This window comes from Mus pahari, chromosome 16, assembly GCF_900095145.1.
Source record: "Mus pahari chromosome 16, PAHARI_EIJ_v1.1, whole genome shotgun sequence".
Classification (NCBI taxonomy): Eukaryota; Metazoa; Chordata; class Mammalia; order Rodentia; family Muridae; genus Mus; species Mus pahari.
In genome coordinates, this window is record NC_034605.1 from 229,122 (window position 1) to 246,337 (window position 17,216).

The 17,216-nt window shown below is 46.0% G+C and overlaps 1 protein-coding gene across 2 annotated transcripts in view; it reads left to right on the forward strand.

The window, feature by feature from the left end:
- Positions 1-17,216, forward strand: part of Fam171a1 (family with sequence similarity 171 member A1) — a 112,261-nt gene that overhangs the window by 73,857 nt on the left and 21,188 nt on the right. For both annotated transcript variants that reach the window (XM_021215586.2, XM_029547366.1), the window contains exons 4-5: positions 6,086-6,244; positions 11,116-11,292. In XM_021215586.2, the coding sequence (XP_021071245.1) occupies positions 6,086-6,244; positions 11,116-11,292 (336 nt within the window). The remainder of the gene's footprint in view (positions 1-6,085; positions 6,245-11,115; positions 11,293-17,216) is intronic.

Consider the following 17,216-nt stretch of genomic DNA (forward strand, 5'->3'; position numbering starts at 1 on the left):
TGTACACACTGACCCCAAGGTTACCCTCTGACCTCTGCATGTACACACTGACCCAAGGTTACCCTCTGACCTCTGCGTGTACACACTAACCCCAAGGTTACCCTCTGACCTCCGCATCCACGCAGTGGCATACGCATGCCCATGATCACACTTACAAACACATAATTTTTGAAAGATGGTAAGAGATAAATGAGAGCAGACCAGAGACCCATCCTGCAGCTCCCCCAGTCACCACCCCCCCAAAAGTTTCTTGTTCCCTGAATAATTCCTTTCTGTTCCACAAAGCACCTACTAGGAGCCTCTCCTACCACACATGCCCACACCCTTAGCAATCTCCTTGTTTCCTGCTTCCGAGGGGAAAATACAGTTCCCAGAAGATGACATCTTTACTTTTCTTCTTGTTCCTCCTCCTGTACATGGTGCCAGCATCGTCTCTCACCGCCTCTCTGTCCCCAGTGGGTCCTGTTGCCCCTTATCCAGCCTGCTTCCGTGTGTGCGGACTCTTCCATCAGCATTCTCTGCCTTTCTGGCTCAAGATGTTGTCCTTCAAAGAGAAACCTTTTTCACATTCCATTTTTCCCTCAGGCAACATTCTCGTTTCCTTTCCCTCTCAAACTTTGAGAAACAAAACAAAAACAAACAAACAAACAAAAAACTATCACCCTTGCCACACTGGTGCCATTAAGCTCCCCTAAACTTGGCCTCGTGCTGTTCTTCTGAATTCTCTTGCTCAGTTCCAGAACTTGGGGTCATCAGAACCACATGTCTCCCGTCACCACCGTCCTGCCTGACTTCTCCCAGGCTTCACACTCTATTGTGTCTTCCTCCTCGAAGCCTGTCTCTCAGCCCCATCTCCGGCCACTGCTGTGTTCATTTCTTCTCAGCTTCTGTCGTGGGGTCTTACTTCCCTGTATACTTTCTATTCAGGAAGTGATTTCAACTGTAGCCCTGCTTCTGTGTTGACCCCCACTGTCACTGCCTTTCTTTGTATTTCTTACTTGAGCCTCTGTACAACAGGATCATCCTTAAATTCTTGCCACCACGGACATCCATCACCTGCAGGCCAACTCAGGACCAAGGCTTTGAGCTGTGGGCACCATGCCCATGGCAAGCCTCCTCTCTGGCTCACATGCACTTCCTCAGTCTTACCATGTGTGGTAGGCTGTCTTGAATCTCTGCGTTTTCCTATCTGCTGTCTGGTCTCTTCTGCCCCTCCACAGCCTTCCAGACAGGGGCCACCGAGGCCCCTTCCAGGGCAGTCACTCATGTGCTATTAAAGTAGAGCTTGTATTTCTGTCACCTCCCTCTTATTCTGGGATGTATGGCATCTGATAATCAAGCCATTTTGATCTCTGCTCCCTTCCCTCTTGAGTTTCAGGAATACAAAGGTTTTGTCTTTTTCCTGTTTATATATCATGTGTCCACTATGATATAAGACTCTATGTAACACTCTTCATATGAGTTGCTTAAATTATGAAGACTCATAGATTATAAAACAAGGTGTTCTCTACTGTAGTAATTTCACATACACTGGGAGACTTAGCAGTGACTGGGGCCATTGTAACATCTTGGTGACTGGTACCAATATTTGATGGGTAGAAATCAGGACTGCTAGTCAATGTGTTAATATCCACAGGGCAACCACCCAGCAAAGAACTTCTGGCCACAGAGTGTTAATGGTCGTAATCTAGTTTCAATTAAATCAGAGCATTGTTGAAACCTAGCAAGTTGCCAGTCGTGACTCACCACGTTCCATTCCATAGGTGTTACTGAGTAGCAGACATATGGTGCACACTCTTTTTCTCATTGTGCCTCAGATTAAGAAGTACAACATTCACATACATGTAATACAAGACACAGTGAGGTTGAAGACCATGTGAAACACACAGACAGCCCTTAAACTTTAGATGGACTGGAGAAAGGTTATGCAGAGGAGGTAGACTTTGAGATGCATTTGAGTGATACAGACACAAGAGGTATTTCCAGACATAGGACACGGATGACCACATACATAGTGTAGTCACTGTGCCATGGCAAGCCACCTCCTTGACTCCCATACATAGACCACATAAACAGTCAGGGGCATGCAGGGAGGCGGGTTGATCATAAATAGAGCATCTATTTAGAGATGGACATGTTGTGGCAGGAAGGGATGCCAACTGTAAAAGTTTTCTGTATGTCCCAAGCACACTGATGTTGACCGAGTCACTTAGCCTCTCTGGGTTTTAATTTCTTCACCCAGAAGAACAAGGTGGAATTCCTTCTTCTCAACATGTTTATGGTTTATAAGTTCTGAGGCATTGAGTTGCATCTCTCAGGTTATATGATATGAGTAGTGGTTTGAGTCTTTCTTGATCTACTTAATTTTAATGTTGTCTGTCATCGTGTATTTGCTAAGTGGTGGAGACTGATGTCTTCTGAGCCAGGAAATCACATGGTCATCTCTGAGCGGTCAGTGTCCATAGCTGAAATAGAGGTTAAGTTTGAAACGGAGGGCTGGATGGGAGACTGTTGAGGCAAAAGGTGGTTCATAGGTCCATAGTGTGGGATCAGAAGGGAGGAAATGTTGACGAAGGAGCAATAGCCAGCCGTGGTACTTGAGTGACTCTGGAAGATGTTAGAAAGGGAAGGTGATGTTGGTCTGGAGCAAAACTGGGCACTGGAGAGAATATGGGCTCATTAGAGGAGAGAGGGTGCATGCTGGTCTTAGAACTGGGTAAATCTATCTAGAAGACAGGGAAATGCCAGTGTGGAACTCAGGCAAGATGCCAGACTGGAAATGACTGTGGGTATCTGAGAAGAGTAGAGAGAAACTGCAGAGATGGTGGATAGCGGCCTTTGGGAGCTGTCTCATCTAGGGGCAGAAGGAGAGAGAAGGGATCTGCATGAGAGGCAGAGTCTGGAGAGAACCAGAGACCAAGGATGAATGCCAAGAAAGAGAGGACTCGTGGGTGAGGCTGGGGAACACCGTGGTCCATTGTGAAGAGGTGGGGGGGGAGGGTGAAGGCTGAAAGGAGGTGGTCATGTGGCTGCAGATTATATGGTGGACCTTGGCATCATGTGTTGTGGGTGACCATCATGTCACTGAGGCTGAAAGGAAGAAGACAGGCGTTCACGTATGGTGAGAACAAAGTGAAAGTCATGTTTGATTGTGACTTTTTCCTACCTAGGGAAGATAGAAGTGTGCTTATTGCTGAAGGAGGAAACACCAACAACAAAGAGATCGTTGACAAAAGCATGAACAGTTGGTAAAGGTTCATCACAGCATACACAAGAAAGCAGAACCTAGGATAGGGGTTCGGTTTGACCTTGGATGAAAAAAACAGAAGAGGGGGTAAATAGATTTAGTAGTGTCAAAAGAAAAAGTAGGCAATCTGCTGTTTTCAGTGTATTGGGACATAAGCATTTGGAAAAGGAGGATGGGACCTTAAGTCTGTAAGGAGAGGAATTTCCAAGCCCCTGCTAATGAGTTGAGAAGCAACCACTGGTGACAGGCAGGCTGGTCCACTCTCTTCCTGCTCCCAGACAATCACATGAAGCAGCTCTACAGACAGACTGAAGAGCACAGCGTCTTACCGCAGGCCCACGCATGCCATTTAGACCTTGTTTACCCCGTGGCCTAGAGTGGCCTATATATACCCTTAGATTCCGCAGATACCTTCTGCGCCATGTCACCAGTCATAGGTTTTGCCCGTGCTTGTCCTTGAGGGGGTGTGTGTCCCTCAGCAGATGGCATCTGTGTCTTGCCAGTCACAGCAGGTGTCAGTTCAGCTGGACCTGCCACTTCCTGTTCTTCCAAGCCTGACCTAACAAAATCCTGTGTGTTCCCACTCTCCGTCTACCACAGATGGCCCTGGATGTCTGGTGAGTTCCCAGGTTCTCCCGTACAAAGGAAGGAGGGGAAGAGAGGCAACATGATGGAGAAGAGGGAGAGACACGAGAGGGATGGATCTCCCATCCAAGGGCTTGCAGCGCACATGTCCGTCTCAGAGATGGGAGTGGATGAGAGAGTGGATTGTAATGAGACCTCAAAACCTCTGAACTTTGGTTTGTGGTTCTCTGGGTCCTAGGGCAGATCCCTAAGTCCTTGTTGGACATACGTCCTAGGTTGTGTGACTCTCCTCCTGCCTTTTAGCAGCCTCCGTCCTCCTGTCGGAGTCACTTCCCACTCCTCACTGTCAGAGGAGCCTGCAGACAAGTCTCAACCTTCCCATCTCTCCAGAGTTACTCAGAGACAGGAGGGACACATAGACCCCACTCTGTGCTTGGATCCCCAGCCTTGAGTCTCCCTTCTCCCTTTACCCTCATGCAGTCCGGCCCCATCCCATATAGATATGCCCTACTTTCTCTCATGTCAGCTGGGTTCCTCGCTCTTCTTGATTGCGAGACCTAGGCGCCTTTGTGGCGACACTTTCTCTGAGCATCGGCAGCTGCATTGGCCATTACTGGGGGAAAAAAAAATCATCCTGCATAGTCAAGATGAGGAGATGAAAAGGGAGACTAGACCTTTAACCTCAGAGGGCTCCATGGAAATGGAGAACAAACGCTGCAGGCAGCTGTGCAGCCAAGTGGGTAAAAGGGTGAAGCAGACAGCTCCTGGTGAGGCCCGTGGCACCAGGGGAGTCCTTGAGTGATTTAGGTTCAGTGTGAAGCGAAGAGCCAAGTTCAGAATTAAGAGATAATAATGTAAGAGGATCCATGGAGACTGGCACTTTGTTTTAGAAATGAAGGCAGGACAGGGATAACCTGCCATTCGACTGATGGATGAGTCTAAGAGGGGGGGACCATAGTGAGGTAAGCTGTGACTTTGGCTCCCGGGGCTTTGGGACTGAACCTGCCTTACTGGCCTTTGGGGAGGGTAGTTGGGGTGGCTTTGAGCAGATAGAAGGAACATGGTGCTGATCTACCAAATCAGCTATATACAGCCAAGTGTGGCCCAGAAAGCCAGCCCCAGGTAGTGGCCATAAGCCCTTTGGCCATCATGGCCTTACTGTAGAAAGACATCCTTAGTTTTGTCAACTCTTTAAGCTCTGAAACTCTCGTAGTACAGAACATGTCTAGGAAGTTATCATAGCCCGCTCCCTGGAAGGCTTTGATCCAGAGTCAAAGGAACCCTGGGATTTGTCAGAAGACTTCATCTCTGAGTGAGGCCGGTATTCCAGGACCTCTGTCTAGTGCAGGGAGAGGTAGAAGGAGCCCTTTGTTCAGCAAAGCACAACAAGGTCCCCTCAAGCTGCAGATACAGAATTTTAAGGACATCTTTGCCGGGTTTGTACAAAACTACTTCTCACCTTCATGTCTGCTGACTGTCACCACCACATTAGGTAAAGGTAGTTTCAGCCTTCGTGGTCCTAGTAACACCTGAAGAAAGGTAACGTGTTAAGTGACATTGCAGCTGACTGGTCCACCCCGGTGTTTGCACAAAGGGATGGAGCGGGGGGGGGGGGGGGGAGAACCACTTAGCATCATTGCTAAATCTGCAGCATCATCTGTCTCCAGTGGGAAGCATTTCAGAGGACCAAAGCCAGTGTCACCCAGCAGCTTCCACAGGAAGAAAGCTGTCTGTCCAGGGGGTGGGGGGGACCCTGTTGGCACGTCTTCCCAGGACTGCATCTCACAGCCCCTTCCTTGTCCAGCTTCCGTTTGATCTGTGCCATTGAACAAGATTTTCCCAGGAAGTTGGAGGATGGTTTATAGCCGTATCAAAGCATCTCTCTCGAATTGCTTGTCCAGAGAGATTAATTGCTGTTTCCTTGCTTCGTTTGCTCAGACTCTTCCAAAACGTTGCCCTATGTGCAGAGCCAAACGCCGCACAGTGGAAAAAGACTGGTCACAAATAGAACTTGGGAAAAGCTTTTTGTTCAAAACCTAAATAACATCCTGTGTCAAAACACATGTGACAATGGGCTATTATTTCTCGCCCCATAATAGCATGTTGTCATATCCCTGCATCCTGGATGAAAGAGATGGCACACCATGTGGGGCGGCATGGGGGTGGGGGGGAGGATTGGCAGAGCCTTTCATGGCTTGGCATTTTCTGAAATGGAAACGACTCCTGAGGTAACCCAGAGGTTGATTCCTACAGGTGCCCGGCCACAGCCTCGAGTTCATTTCCAGAGAAGGGCCTTGAGGTTGCCAGAGAACACCAGCTACAGCGACCTGACAGCGTTCCTCACTGTGGCCAGCTCCCCATCAGAAGTGGACAGCTTCCCTTACTTGCGAGGATTGGATGGAAATGGGACAGGTAATTGAGTCTCTTCTCTTTCTGGGTGGGCCTTCTGGGGTTTAGTCTTTCTCTGTGAGTTTTGTCTGTGGCAAGAGGTGGTCATGGTGGGGGTGGGGGGGAGCAGGGCCTTGACCTTAACAGGTTCTGGGTTCACATTGTTACCATTTCCCAGCTTAAGGAGGCCTTCAGTCTGCACCAATATACAAAGGCGTCTTTGCAAATTGGCTTCCCTGGGGCCTGAAGGGCCTTCTCTGGCCTTTCCTTTTTTGGACTAAGTATTTCAGTTCAATTGAAATTATAGTTTTTTAAAAGCAAGAGCTCAGTAACAGGGTTTCTGCTCCTCTGATCTCTGCCTAGTCTACTTTCCTCCAGAATGTCTCACTCCAGCAAGAGCCCCGCAGCCCCGCCCTCCTGCTCACCCCGTGCTGGGACGGAAAGGTTGGTTCCAGTGACATCTAGAGATGAGCAAGTGACATTCCATGCTCCGCTATAGATGGAGCCCTGAGGTGTAGGCATTGCCATTTCCGGCTGTCACCCATGTCTCCCTCTGCTGTTGGATGCTCCACCCCCTTCCTCCCGAAGGGGGTCTAGGAAGGTCTCCAAAGGTGGCTCTCTACAGACACCCTGGAGGAGCCAGTCTCTGAGGTTGATTTGGAATCTTCCGGCAGATCACTAAAATCAGCTCAGCCATCTTGGCTACTCAGACAAGACACAGAACTTACAAGACCAGAGAAACCAAAAGCCACCAGGAAGAAGAGAAGTGACAGTTCCTTCTCAGAGAAAGACCAAAGCCTGAACCTTCTTCCTCCTGAGTGACAGCATGGTCCTCAGGCCTCCACCTGCTGCAGGAGAGATTCCAAGTCTTAGGATTCCTGCTCAGCCAATCCATCTCTCAACCTCTCTTTTCTCCTCCTCCTCCTCCTCCTCCTCCTCCTCCTNCTCTCTCTCTCTCTCTCTCTCTCTCTCTCTCTCTCTCTCTCTCCTATCCCTCTTCATTGCCTTTCAGGTTTTAGTCATAGCATAAGATTGAAAAGCAGCCACTAGAGTTAAATTAAGTATATTATTGTACTTCCCAAGGATGCTTTGATTAAAACTTTCATAATTTCCAAGACTTTGGATGAACTGGTGAATCTGAAAAGCTCCTCCACCTGCAGCACCTCGCCCATTTCTGTAACTCGTGAGTAAGGTTCTAGTTGGAGGTGACGGTACCTGGTGATGTCGTTGCTTTTCCTCCATCTGTGGTTCTTATTTCAAGAAAGGCTTCTTCCTTTAAATTGAGGACCAACGACATGATTCGTGTGCCCGTCATTTGCCATCAAATGGATGTGTAGTGATCATCTATAGTAAAGTTTCTTGGGGGAAAATATCAATTGCAGAGCCTGGAGACTTCTAGTCTGAGGTCCTCATAGGCTCCATGCAGCTTTCCGGAGGAAAGGAAGCTTAATCAGAAATACAGCAGAGGAACGGGCCTCACTCCTCTGAGCTCATTCGTGCTTTCTGTCCCTCTTCCAGTAAAGCCTGAATAAATTACGAAACCCGAGAAGACCAGTGGACACAGAGCGCAAAAGCACAGGACCATTGATTTTTTTTTTTTTTTTTTTTTTAGAAGTGTGTTTTACTTTAAATTCAGTCTAATTCAGAGGGAAGAGAAAGGTTGGAAGGTGGCATTGAGCTGCTTTTCCAGTGGCGTAATTGATTAGTTGCCTGAGAGAGGATCAAAGCTTCTATGAGACCTACTAGGAAAGGGAGCCAGCCAGTGGTATATCCATATGTATCTGCAGACATTGGAGCCCGGGGTTTCATGGAGCAGAGCAACCTGGGGCACAGTGGGTCACTGCTGGCCTCGTCGTAGTTTGTGAACAGGCTCTCTTTTGCCCTGTATCACTTTCTGTCTCACACACAGGCCAAAGACTCTCTGCTGTCTAGCACCACAATCTTCTGGTCCCTAGATAGCACAAACCCTACACCACCCCATGGTCTCAATGAAATGACCTCCACCAGGCACTCCAGGGGGAACAGAGAGGGCAGAATGTCTTTTGGTACAGAATTTTTCCCACACCAGAAAAGTTGGCGTATAATAACCATCTATATCCAGAATGCCTGAGACTGGAGTGTTTTGTATTTAGGATCTTTTTATTATTATTATTTATTATTATTTAAATATTTGCATCGAAGTCTAGTGGCACCTAACTTTTGAACTTCGGAGAACTTCATGTTTCAACCTGGTACTTAAACATGTGGACAGAGAGACTCGGAGGGACTGAGTAGAACCCGTCTTGTTATAAACGACCGATTGATCAGAAGCCTAAGTGGACCCCCATCCGGTGGTGCTTGCTCCTCCTCCACGCGGTTGGCATGACTCCTGTCGTGGCTTGCACACAGAGGGCCAGGCAACATCAAGGTAGAGCAGGAAGGGAAACCCAGCTAGGGCCAGGTAACAATGAGGTAGAGCAGGAAGGGAAACCCAGCTACAGACAGACAGACCTCAGTACCTTGCACGTGATAAGAATTGCAGAGCAAAATGTGGATGAGAAATGATCTAGGCTTCTAAGTCTGAATCTGTCCAAAGCGAAGAAAGTGGGGCAGTACAAATGGCGTTGAGAAGGATGGGCGTTTAATGGAGCACTGAGAGAAGAATGAGCCTCCAGAAAGCAGAGGTGAGGCCTACATGTCTTAGGAGCTAGGGCTCCTCCCTCTCATGTCCTCCTCTCCTCCTCCCTCCCTCCGTCTTCCCTTCTCCTTCTTCTCCCTTTCCTCCTTCCTTCTTTCCTGTCCTCTTCCTTTCTCCTTTTTCTCTCTCCGTGGTCCCACTATGTGACCCAGCTGGCCTTGCATCAGCAGCCCCGGCTCACTCCACCAGGTGCTATGTACAGATGTGTGTGCAGCACCATGCCCACCCCGGCTGGAGCGCTTTCAATGTCCTGTGTAAGGACAGGAAGCTGAAGCACAAGGCCTTCGGTTAACCTGCTTGTTTCTGTAGAGCTTACTTCTGAACTTGTGCAGGTGACAATGTCTATGGCCCTACACTCAAGAGGGTACCTCACCTGCCCTGCATCTGAGGCATGAAGATGAGGCGGGAGGGGAGTAACTGAACAGGGCATCTGGTTCTAGAAACCATCTCCCTAGATCAGGGAAATGCAAGACGAAAAGGAAAGAGAATGTGAGGCCACTGAGGACGAAGAATGAAGGTACTTTTCTAGAACTTTCTATGTGCCTGTTTACAGGAGGTTTCTACCGTCCTCCTGCATGGGATTTAACAAAATAAAGCAGCAAGTCCTACTTGGAAACCTTATGTCTGCAGTGTTTGTACCGCATCCAGTAGGTCACCTGATGACTGGCACATTGACAGGTTTGGGCACCGCCAGGAACAGTGCACAGGAGGCCTGGCTTTGCCCTCCTGGCACCGTTAAGCTGTGGGCATGTGTATGTCTCAGCCCACAGTGCACTTTCCAGCAAAGCATGGTAAATTCCGGCCTCTAGTTTTCTTATCCCAAAACAAAACGGTTTCTAAACTAAAAGATCCCTGACTTCGAATCTGTGGTTCCAACTTTCATCCTTTGAGGAAATCTTTTAACAGGGCCTTTGCTGTCCTGGAGAAAGAGATGGGTGCACAGTGGCCATTGTTGTTCAGAAGTCACTCCACGGGGGACAGCTGTTAAAGCATTGTTGAAACTGTAAAGGTCACTAGATTTGCTCTGAATGTTTACTTTTAGTCCCAATTGGAGGTTGGCATGAGCTCAGATGGGTATGCTAGTATCTAGCAGTAAGTACTTATGTATACCCTGTGTAAATACGCTTATAGTCTGTCTTTTTTGCCTAATAGTAAGGTTAGTAAAAATAAAAATAGCAGCAGTAAATAAATCATAAACAGTATTATAGAAGAGATTCTGTCTTGTAAAATACCTTACCATTTTTACCACTAAGAAATTCATCCTATTAAGGCAAAGATGTGAATTATGACAATGTATTTTGCATGATATCGCGTTCCGATAAAGAAATTTCTGAAATAGATTGCATAAGTGTACAAGTATCATATCTATATGCATTCTGTATAATTTACCTGCATACAGTCATTAAAGTACTGGCTCAGATAAATGGTCTCTAATGGAGAGTAATTGGCATATCAAAGTCCTTTTAAACAGACCAAAACAGCAACGGCAGCTAAAACAACACATACATATTTCACGTCTAAGTTTCAGAGCTATGCCTCTGGTAGAATTAATTAATATTTTGAAGCAGTCCTTGATGAAATTTGCTGTTTAAAACATCTCTAAATTAGGTTCTTATGGCACTGACTTGTGTGTGAATTATATATGCTGTAGATGATATGTCCTACGATATATGTGCACAGAGCTTAGTTTGCGAACCTTCTTTTTCTGTAGCTTCCCCAGAGTTCTTGCTCTTACACTAGAGAAAAATCTTTTCCACCATGGCTGTAATCTCAGCTCTTGAGAGACTGAGGCATGGTGGCCATGAGTTTCAGGTCACAAGGTGAGATCCTGCCTTTAAATGGAAGGGAGGAAGGAAGGAAGGAAGGAAGGAAGGAAGGAAGGAAGGAAGGAAGGAAGGAAGGAAGGCAGGCAGGCAGGAAGGCAGGCAGGCAGGGGTAACACAAGCGCAGTTTGCTACATCTGGCAGACTTGAACTGGGACCCGGCTCTGCTAACTAGCATATGCCCTCTGGGCAGCTACTGCCACATCCAGTCCCGTTACCGTTACTTTGTAAACTGTGAGTTTGAACTGTCTCGTGATGCTGTGGGGTGAGGATTACCGATATTAACAAAGCCCCCGCACACTGGAGACTCTACTTAGCATGAAGCAGTAGCCTTGAAGGGTTTCTGCAGCCCCAGGGCCTCTGTGCTGGTTGATGAGCATTTGTCTTCCTTCCAGGAAACAGCACCAGGTATGACTTGACCCCCATCACAGCCGTCAGCGTGCACTTGCTCAGCGGTAATGGGACGCCGGTGCTGGTGGACGGACCCATCTATGTCACTGTGCCCTTGGCCACTCAGAGCAGTCTGAGGCACAATGCCTATGTCGCAGCATGGCGGTTTGACCAGAAGCTGGGTAAGCAGGGGCCCCTGAGCAGCCCCTCTGAAGTTCATTTTGTTTTGTTTTAATTTAAAGGTCATGGGAGCTAAAATTGGCTCTCCTAATCTTTAGGTTCTTTTAATATTCTATGATCTATCTTCGTTCTGTGGTCTTTTTTGTCTCCTGAGTATAAGAAAAAACACTTGCCAACATTGTTTGAAGTAAGTAGTTCCCATGACCCTACAACCCAAAGAGAGATGTGAATCTACTTTTAATTCTGTCTTAGTCATTTGCCTATACACATATGTTTGTGCTATTGATTAGTTCATAAGAAGGTACCCTAAAATGTATCGGCTTAATATAGCAATGAGCATATCCTGTCTCAGTTTCTGAGGTGAAGGGATCCAAGCACAGCCAATGAGTGTGGTTCAGGCACACCCTCAGGAAAGTTACAGTGGGCCTGCCTGTCAGTGCTCTGTACAGCTTAAGCAATGTTCTGCTGGGGCTAGCAAGCAAACTCATGACTCCTTCCTAGTCACCAGCTGGCTGCAGTCCTTGCCAGCTGATGGCCAGAGATCTTTGCCATGTGGTCCGGAGCTTAAGGCTGCCTACAATAGGGCAACTCGCTTTCCTCTTAGCCGGTGATGGAAGAGAAAATAAGGTTTTCAAGGCACAAGTACTTCAAACAGATGCTGTCCATCCTGGGCATAGTCACTAGGTGGGTTAGTGGAAATGGTGCCAGAATTCTCTCTTCAGCTTTTGCAGTCATTGCAGCAGAATCGGCAGTGTTTTGTGTCTGCGTTATTCTGTGGTCGTAGTTGAGGTGACACAAATACAGCGTGATTCTCAGTCATCAATCCCTTGTGATTAGGGGAAAGGAGGTCTATGCTAAGGTGGTAGGTACTTTGTAGCTAAATGTTTCGATGTTTGTGCACAGCCATGATTACTCTTCAGAGTGTCCTGTGAAAGTCAAACTTGGAACCAGCTTTTAACCGCCAGGGTAACATTGTTAAACCATGCAAGATTAATTAGGGGTTTTATTATCAAATAATATTTTTAAATATTTAAAATAGTTTTAGCAAATACACTTTAATATAAATATCTTTTGGGCTTTCATGGAGTTTTTGTTTTGTAACTTCCCAGGTAATTAATAGGCTTTATAGGAACTTGTAAAGATCACTGCAGTTTTAATGACTATATGAAGGTTGACTTCACAAGGTGGATTGTAACACTGGCTTACTATATTGTGCATTCCTTAATTAGGATTTCTATAGCTATAGCAAAACACCATAACCGAAAGCAAGTTGGGCAGGAAAGTGTTGTTTCATCTTATAGCTTGTGATCCATCAAATCAGCCTTCCTCACTGTGTGAACTAGTATATGCAGAAATCCCAGCATTCGGGAGGCTGGAGCATAAGGTTTCCTGTGAGTTTGCAGCTAACCCAAACGACACAGCAAGATCTTATCTCAACAACAGCAAAAGAGCAGCGTTTCTCAGACTCACCTTCTGGTCCTTTCTTGGATTTCCTGTGGCTGGGCTGGGAACCCTACATCTTACTAATTCCCTGCATCATCTGGCTGCCTCCCATTTCCCTCCTTCCATGGGGCCTGCTGTAGTCCTGCTCTGGTCACCCCACAACTGAAGATGCCCTTATGTGGTCCTTTCCAGAGCAACTTGTAAGGAGCTTGGACTCATAGCAAGGCACAAGGGTCTCCTTAGAGTCAGTCCCGGTCCCTGCCTGTCCCTCTCTCCTTCCCAGTCACTTTCCAGACATACTGACGCTTCCCCAGACATACTGACGCTTCCCCAGACATACTGACGCTTCCCCAGACATACTGATCCTTCCCCAGACATACTGACACTTCCCCAGACATACTGACACTTCCCCAGACATACTGACACTTCCCCAGACATACTGACACTTCCCCAGACATACTGACACTTCCCTTGGGCCTTACTACTTTGCAAATGGAACCTGATCCTTCAAAGCTGTTCTGGTTCAGATCTTAAATGTTCTTCCACTGCCTTGTGCCATGATCTTGGTCTTCAGTAGATGGTGCTATTGGCGGGGGATGGGGGAGTTCACCTTTAGGAGACAGGGTCTAGGGGATAGAAGTAGGTCACTGGGACATGACCTTGAAGGGTCCTGGCCTCTTCTTCTCCCTGGCTCCCAGCCATCCTGAGGTGAGCAGCTTTGCTCTGCCATGAGCCATGCCACCCCGAGCTCAAGAAGCATCAGAGGCAAGTGACCATGAGCTAAAACTTCATTAATGGTGAGCCAAAATACATCTTTCCCCCTTTAACGTGTTTACCTCTTGTATTTTATCACAGTCATAGAAGCTAATTAAAACGTAGTACCCCAGGTATCACTGAACCCCTTCTGTAATAGTGTTTTTCTCTGTGGTACACGGCAGTATGTGGAGAGGTGACTAGGCACCTGATTAGCCATTACTTGCTCCTATATGTATTTGTGTGATTAAGAACAGTTCCCAATGAATGCCTTTATTGATTTGATAAAGATATTTGCAGCATTTTTAAAAATCAGAATGGGCTGAAGAGGTGGCTCCTCTGAAGAGAATGTGAGTTCAGTTCACAGTACCTGGTAGGGTGGTTCACAATGGCCTTTAACTACAGCTCCAGGGGAACCAACATTTCTTCTGGCCTCCACAAACACGTCTCACACACTCACACACACACATACACACACACACACACACACACACACACAATTAAAAGTAAAAGTAAATTCTTTTTTTAAAAGTCAGAAGAATAAGATGTTACGATATTACATATAACATTTGGGAGCAAAACGATGGAGATTTTGCCTTGTGTGGGGGCATTTGTGTGCATGTGTGTATGTGTGCATGTGTGTGTGTGTGTGTGTGTGTGTGTGTGTGTGATATTCAGAAGTTGCAAATGAAAACTTTTATATTAAATTCCACCCCCACCCCCATCCTGAAATTTATGTCCTTGCTGTTATTATTTTCCTCCTCCCTGCCTATTATTTTTTCAATAGAATGTGTTTGAATATGGGCAAATAGGACTGGGAGGTAAACATCTATGTTTCTAATGTGATGAAGCTTTCTCTGGGACTTGTTATATATCACAGGTGCCATGACAATATAAGTGTATTAATCCCATCAGTGCATTCTGCATATAGTTAACAGCGAAACTTTATTTAAATAATTTTTATATATGTCATAGGCCATATAATGCCCCCAAATATGTCCATGTCCTGATATGGAACCCTCTGACTGTCATATTATGTGATAGAGGGACACTGATGATACGATTAAGAATCTTTGGATGGAGAGATGAACCTGGATTATCCAGATGGAGAACGTTTCCACAAGCAGAGCTCACCAGCACTGTGTAAATCGAACCAATCCATGAAAGTTGTTAGCTTAGAATAACGAGGCAGAGCGGAGCAAACCAAGGCTCGGTGTTCGTCTCCCACTGCCTGTGGGGTCAGATTTACACTCCTTCGTCAAGCACCCTTTCACGTGTCTGCTATATCCAAACATCCTCGTACCCCTGTCTGCTTCAGGAAAACAGTCCTTCCCGTGTCTGCTTTAGCAAGACATCCTTTCACTTGTGTACCGCAGCAAAGCATCATATGACATAACTAACTTTCCAAACAGACCACAAGTTTCCACTTCAGTCATGCATCTTAAGTATATACAGCTTTGATCTGCAAATTATACTCAATTAAAATGGGAACAAGTAAACATCAAAGGAAGAATTTAGAACATGTGAAAAAAATCATAGAAAATGCATAAACATACACAAAATAAAGTTTTATTGGAACACAGCCACACCCATTGGTTGGTAGACCATCCCTTTTCCCATCCTATGGTACCCAGTGAGTATTGTCATGCAACAACAACTCATGTTCTGGCTTTACAATCCAGTCTTTTACAGAACCATCTTGTGACTCCTGATCTAAACACCCTAGCTGAGGGAGCTCTCGCCATTTGCTATCACAACACGCGAGTGTTTTCCCTCTACGGGGGATAACTGGGGTGCTGGCTCAGCTGCAGCCTCCTTATTTCCTGTTCCCTAAGCTCACAACTGTCTGTAACCACTCCAGTTCCAGGGGATCCGACACCCTCCCACAAACATACGTGCAGGCAAAACACTAATCAATGTTCATAAAAGTAAATCATTTTTAAAAGAAATTAGCATCTTCATCAGAGGGTTACCTCTTAATATATGAATACATTGTCAGGATACAGGAATTGGATTTTCTTGACGGTGTTATGACACTATCAGTTGACTCACCGCCACATATGCCCTCTAAGAACGTGTTTGAAGAGGCCCAGCATGCATGTTCTGCATTGAAATGGTTGCATGTACATGCTCTGTGTGCTGTATGTGAATAACATTTGCTTTACACAGCACAGGAGACTCCCCTTGGTAGGTGAAGCTCTTACCTTTTAAGGAACTGGCAGGCTTCTCTGGCCGACTTCAGTCCTTCCCATCATGCTGTGGCCTGCAGCCGTGGGGGTGGTACCTGGTACAATGATCAGCGACCAGAGTTAGTTGTGTGCAGGAGCCAGTTTGACCTTCCAGTGTCTGGGGAAGAAAGTCGGTCGTGGCAAATGTGTGCTAACTGTGGCTTTCAGGACAGTAAGGGACAACTGTGTCTGCTTTCTTTTATGGAAATTTATTATTTCTTCAGTGTATAACTAGGGCAGCAGATGGCTTGCTGGAGTATGAGGTTGTCTGACCTGTTGCCCTGGGGAATGGTCACTCATGAATAAGCATACCAGGTCAGTGGTCTGAATTTAAAGTGACTGATCCTGAATAATCAAAAAATCAATAGTGTTTTAGATTTTGGATTTGTGCTTCTGCTGTTTGAGTGTCACTCAGTGTGTTTGAATCATCTTATTCCAACGAGATGGCAGAAAGAGAAGCCTACCTTGAGTGAAGCTCTGTGGTGAGATCCAGTTTTAGTTGCCTTCCCAAACACCACAGACAGTGTCTCTGTGGGTTGCTATAGCAATGGTGGCTACGGAACCAGCCTCTTACCACTTATGGCACATCCATAGCAGGTGCTCAGGAATAACTCCATAACTGGCCTGCGTAGTAGGTCTGTGTCTGTTTCCAAAGGAACATGACTGCTTTTGCTGTGCAGGGCCTACTAAGGTTTTAGGTAAGTCACGGCCAGTTTGCCCTTGAAGGAGAAGTTTATTTACAATACAGATATATTCATTTATTTATCAATGTAGATTCACCAGCGTGGCAAGTTTATCGTGGGGAATGTTAGAGGGGTGGGGGGTGGGGGGAGTAAGAAATCTCTGCACCTTCATCACAAATTTGATGTGAACCTAAGGCTGTTCTTTCTTTAAAAAGTGAAGTCACGGTAATTTTTATATGCCTCTCTGACCTCAAGTTTGGTCAAAGTGTTATCTAGATCTCCGAGAATAATTTAGAGACTGCCAAGGACTTGCTTAAACGTGTTTTCAAGACTGACCCTGAACTCTGACATATAGAAATGATGAGCTACAGATATGTTAAATTATATGGATATTAAAATATTAACCAAAAAAAAGAAAAACAATAACAAAAAAAAAAGAAAAAAATATTAACCATGTATCTAGATAAAGGATTTCAGAGTGGCATGTTGTGGTTTAAATGACTTCTAAGGATACACTGTATTACACTATATGGGTAAAAGTTAGAAATGGAGATGTTTATTTGTCTAACAGTTCAAGTACATAGTTATATATGTGATTAACTTTAGAGCTAAATGTAGTACTTACCCCCACAGAAGAGCAGATGTGATCATTAAGGGTATTAAACAAAGGAAGAGGTTGATTTACCTAAGAGTGATGTCAGTATATTCCTAAGAAAGACAAGTAGGCCATACCTAAGCAACACTAGTTGAGAAACTGAGAAACAGACTCACTATGTATGGAAGGTGACCTTGAACTTCTGGCCTTCCTGCCTCTGCCTC